The sequence below is a fragment of the Silurus meridionalis genome, chromosome 4 (genome assembly GCF_014805685.1).
Source record: "Silurus meridionalis isolate SWU-2019-XX chromosome 4, ASM1480568v1, whole genome shotgun sequence".
NCBI lineage: Eukaryota > Metazoa > Chordata > Actinopteri > Siluriformes > Siluridae > Silurus > Silurus meridionalis.
In genome coordinates this window covers 21,655,801-21,660,267 of record NC_060887.1, presented here as the reverse complement: position 1 = coordinate 21,660,267, position 4,467 = coordinate 21,655,801, and the positions used below count along the sequence as shown (strand labels likewise).

General features: G+C 36.1%; 1 protein-coding gene across 1 annotated transcript; it reads right to left on the bottom strand.

Moving 5' to 3' along the window:
* Positions 1-604: 604 nt before the first annotated feature.
* On the bottom strand, positions 605-4,201 carry LOC124384822 (cAMP-responsive element modulator-like). The gene is made up of 4 exons (XM_046847749.1): positions 3,946-4,201; positions 3,392-3,472; positions 1,773-1,912; positions 605-762 (listed from the first exon to the last, which is right to left on the bottom strand). Exons 2-4 carry the CDS (start codon positions 3,458-3,460, stop codon positions 627-629), a joined length of 345 nt encoding a protein of 114 aa, XP_046703705.1. The 5' UTR covers positions 3,461-3,472; positions 3,946-4,201; the 3' UTR covers positions 605-626.
* Between the last annotated feature and the right edge of the window lie 266 nt (positions 4,202-4,467).

Here is a 4,467-nt window from a genome sequence, read left to right as displayed (position 1 = left end):
ATTATAATCACATTCTTGATATCACCCAAATGACGATGGGTTCCCCTTTTGAGTCTGGTTTCTCTCAAGGTTTCTTCCTCATACGATCTAAGGGAGTTTTTCCTTGCCACAGTTACTTGTTCATCAGGGATAAACACGCATCATTCACTCATATAAAATTTTACATTCTGTAAAGCTGCTTTGAGGCACTAGCCATTGTAAAAAGTGTTATAGAAATAAACTTGAACTTGAACATGGATCAGTGAGCCTTGGCCACCCATGACCCTGTTGCCAAGTTTACTACTTTTTCTTCGTTGGACCACTTTTGATAGATACTGCCCGCTGCAGACCGGGAACATCCCACAACAGCTGTTTTGGAGATGCCATATTAGAAAGGTACAATCAAATATACACATAAAACAGCTTCTTTATTATATAGTCAAACTGACACTTTTGTAAATAAATAGATAATAAATTTCTTTTGTTAAAACTCAGGGAAGCATTTATTTACTTGTATATTTCTATTATCGCAAAGACATAAAAACTAAAGCAGAAGATTAAAATCTTTATGAAAATCAAATGAATAAAAAAGAAAAAGTATAGACAAGCAATGAGGCAGTAAATGTTAAGACCCAAATAGATGTTTATTATAATTTTACATTTCCCTTTAAGAAATTAATCATCTCTTTGAGTTCTTTGATCTGCATTGTCATCATGGCGACTTGGTCTTCTAAGTTTTTTATATACTCTTTTTTTCTGCGTCGACTTTCTTTAGCCGCATACCTGCAAAAAGCACAAGTGACAAAAGTAAAATACAACATTCATCTTTCAATGCAGCAAATCAGTTCTGTAAGACAACCACTTTGCACACACACACACACACACACACACACACACACACACACACACACACACACACAATTTTCTTAAACTGTCTTCACAATGTTGAAGATATTAAACTACATAAGCAATGCATCTGTGCCTGTTTTTCTGGAGTTGCGAGCAGTGACTAAACAAAAAGTGCTTCTGCTCGGATCCATTCAGTAATCTGTAAAGAGAAAAGTCTCCAATGTGTGATTTCTAAATGTTTGTTCTTTTTGCGACACTACAAGTCTTTTAAGGCTTTGAGTTCTTCAAAGGGTGACTTGTTTTCATTTTCGAGCACGGCAACACGATTCTTGAGACATTTGACATGCTCTTTCTTCTTCCAGTGGCATTCCGTGCGTTTACTCCTTTTAGTAAGTGGTTTAAAAGTACTGTATCTTTTAAAAAATACACAGTACTTTAAAACTAATTTACTAAAGAGGGAGTTTCACTTCAGATTTGACCATTTTTTTTTTCATTGACTTATAGAGCATTTTCTAGGAACCTCGGGTGAATTATAATAATTGTTTAAATATATATTTAACTAAGTAAAATAAACCCTAGCCTCTGACAGGAATTTAAAAACTTTACAATATTGTACATTATATACAATTTCAGTGGATCAGTCAATTATGTGGAAGCAGCAGAATGCATAATGTCTTCTATATACAGAAGATGACCTTCTGTTAATGCCCATAACAAACTTTAACTGTGATCTCAGTGAACTTTACAGTGGCTTGAACTTTTGTCTCTAGCAAGCTGGTTGGAGGTCAGGGTTTTTTTTTTTTTTCATTTCTTGGCTCACAGGAGTGGATCCTATGTGATCTGCTTTAATTGTTCATCTGCCTCAATATGAGTAAGCAAAGCCTTCTTGGCAGGTTCAAAACAGTATTTTGATTTTGTTGCTAAGACTAGTACTCGAGTCTTACCTGTTCTTCATCAGGCGGAGCTCCCTCTTCTGTGAATCATTCTCACAAGGTTGCTGAGAGTTGTGCAGAGGGGCTGGTGAGCTCGCCATCACTGCATCCTTTTGCAGGCTGGTGTTGGTAGAACACATCTCATATGCTGCCTAAAAACACATTTAATGCTTTATGAGTTTTTCTTTTGTAGAATCACAAAATACAAAATACTTTCACCTGATAAAATGTACACAAAATGTAATAATGCTTCAAATTTATAATTAATTGTTAGGCTATTAGAACATGAAAATGCATGACCAGAGCAAAACCAATTAAAATATTTTTTTTTTAAATTAAAATTACATTTCGAAATTTCGAAATCTAAAAGCTTCACAAATAATTACATCTGTATTCTTTATCAGTTTTATTCACCACTATTTAAAAATGTCTCTATTAATTCTTTTTACATGCACATACATTTTTTTTTCGTGTGGAGTAAATCTGGTGTTAAGTCTCAGAAATTGGCACATAAAATGTTTTGCAGTCTCTCCATATTTTACTATTGATTAGTTGAATAAATCAGTTGCTCAAAAATTGTGCAATTTCTTTTCAAATCAAAGCCTTATTTCACAATACAGTACAAGTTCAGTAGGCTTTTCTCCTTCACCTAAACAATTGTCAGGGATTCCCCTGCCACGCCCCTCTCGGCCGCTGTCAGAGATCCACCCTGCCACGCCCCCTCAGTAGCTGTCAGAGATTCACTCTGCCACACCCCAGTATCTCTCATGGTTCCTCGTTATCCCGTGCCTGCCTGAACGACCGACAGCTGTGGCTCGTTACGGATCAGACTATATAGACTCACGTTCTCGAGTCACAGGCTGTCGGTTCTTAAATGTCTTGCTGGTGATTCCCCGTGGCTGCTCGACCGCCAGCATTCCCCGCTGGTTCCGTTTCCCCAACCCCGTTCCGTGGTGGACTACTCTTGGCCATAGGAGGTTTACTTTCGTTTTGCTTTCCGTTGGACTTTAACTTCCGTTGTGGATTACTCGTCTCGAGCGGATATCTTAGTTTGCTTCTCTCCTTGGCATATGTGAGTGTTGTTTGGTTGAACTGTTTTCAATAAACCATGATTGACTTACTTCCGCTTCCACGTCATGGTCGTCAGCCTGACAACAATAGGGCTGTGTGGCAATTAATATTTGAGTTCTCTCTTGTCATTATGTCAACAACCATGAAGACAAATAACAAATTCATGAGCATGGGTTTAATTCCTAAAAAACACTATGATATGAATATATGGCTAAATTAGTGCATTTAATTATATATTGTTATTTGTTTTCTCGTTTCAAGAGAATCTAAAGAAAACAACTGTGAACTTAGAAATACTACATGGCCAAACGTCTGTGCCTCTGTGCCTCTGAAGACTTGGGTGTAGTTAGTTGTCCGGTTAATTCCAATTGATACAACATACAAAGACACTGTGTGCTTCAAACATTGTGGCAACAGTTGGGGGTAGAAGCACATTTGGATGTTATGATCAGGTGATCAAGAACCCTAGGATTCTTCTGACATTAAAATATGGTTTTAAACAAAATTTGCCAATATTTGACTTCCATGTCAAACTGCAATTAGTGTTTGGTTTAAATTACCTGATGATCTTGAGCCATGGCAGACTGACTTCCTATATGAATTTGTTCACTATAAATATTTGAATTCATCGTTTTATTCCTCTAAAATAAAAAAGACAAACATTTATTATTATATTGTGACAAGTTTGTTTGCATGTACATCTGTGTGTGTGTGGGTGCGCGTGTGCGTCAGAATTGACTTGATTTTTTTTTAAAGCTTTGTAAAAACATATGGACAGTAAACGAGTAAATACTAGACCATATTACCATATGTGTGATACTGAAAAATTAGTAAAACTAACAATACCCTCTGGTCATTACATTTATATTTGTTTGGGGGTTTTTAATAGTCCAGGACCACACTAAAAAAAATAAAATAAATAAAAAGTCATTTTCCTGTTTCTTAATGGATGCACGCAAAAGAAATTCAGAGAAAAACTAAAAAAAAAAAATACTAAGATTTTTAATTTATGATACAGGAAAGTGACTTTTTATGCAACCAGGGGAACGCATCAAAATGAGTAGCTAGATACTGTATCTGAAGATCAAACACGTTCATCAGGACTTAACCTCACCTTAGTATATCAGATGTTACCAGTGGTGAAAAGGGAATTTGTTTTCCTAAGTATGAGAAAAATCTTGTACGTCACACAGTGGATTGTTCAGCAAGGAATATAAGATTTTGTTTAACCGAACGCTATTATATAGTTTGTGTAAGCTCCGCCCACTTAAACTACTGTGACGTTTACAATTCTAGGATGTAAACAATAACAAATGCTATGATAGTCTAGCTAAAACAAAACAGTTACGATATTTCTAAAATTCTAAAAACTACAATTAGACGAGAAAACACTTTTTACACAGAACATTAAAGATGTACCGGAAGTACCGTATCCAGATGAGTATTATTATCTGGTTGAGTCCGAGTGCCTACCATGGGCGTAAATCACGGGGGGGACAGGGGGGATATGTCCGAGGATTGTCATTTCCACCCCCCCAAAAAAAATATAAAAAAAAATATCGCGCACTCTATTGTGAAAAATATGTATGTATACCTAAATAATTGTGTAAGTAGAAAAACCCCCCGCAAAAAATGC

Excerpts from the sequence above, each read along its gene's own strand:
- LOC124384822 (XM_046847749.1), bottom strand. The coding sequence starts at position 3,460 with ATGAATTCAAATATTTATAGTGAACAAATTCATATAGGAAGTCAGTCT. Across the intron at positions 1,913-3,391 it reads CCATGGCTCAAGATCATCAG|GCAGCATATGAGATGTGTTC; the intron begins GTAATTTAAACC and ends ATGTGTTTTTAG. Across the intron at positions 763-1,772 it reads CTCCGCCTGATGAAGAACAG|GTATGCGGCTAAAGAAAGTC; the intron begins GTAAGACTCGAG and ends TGCTTTTTGCAG.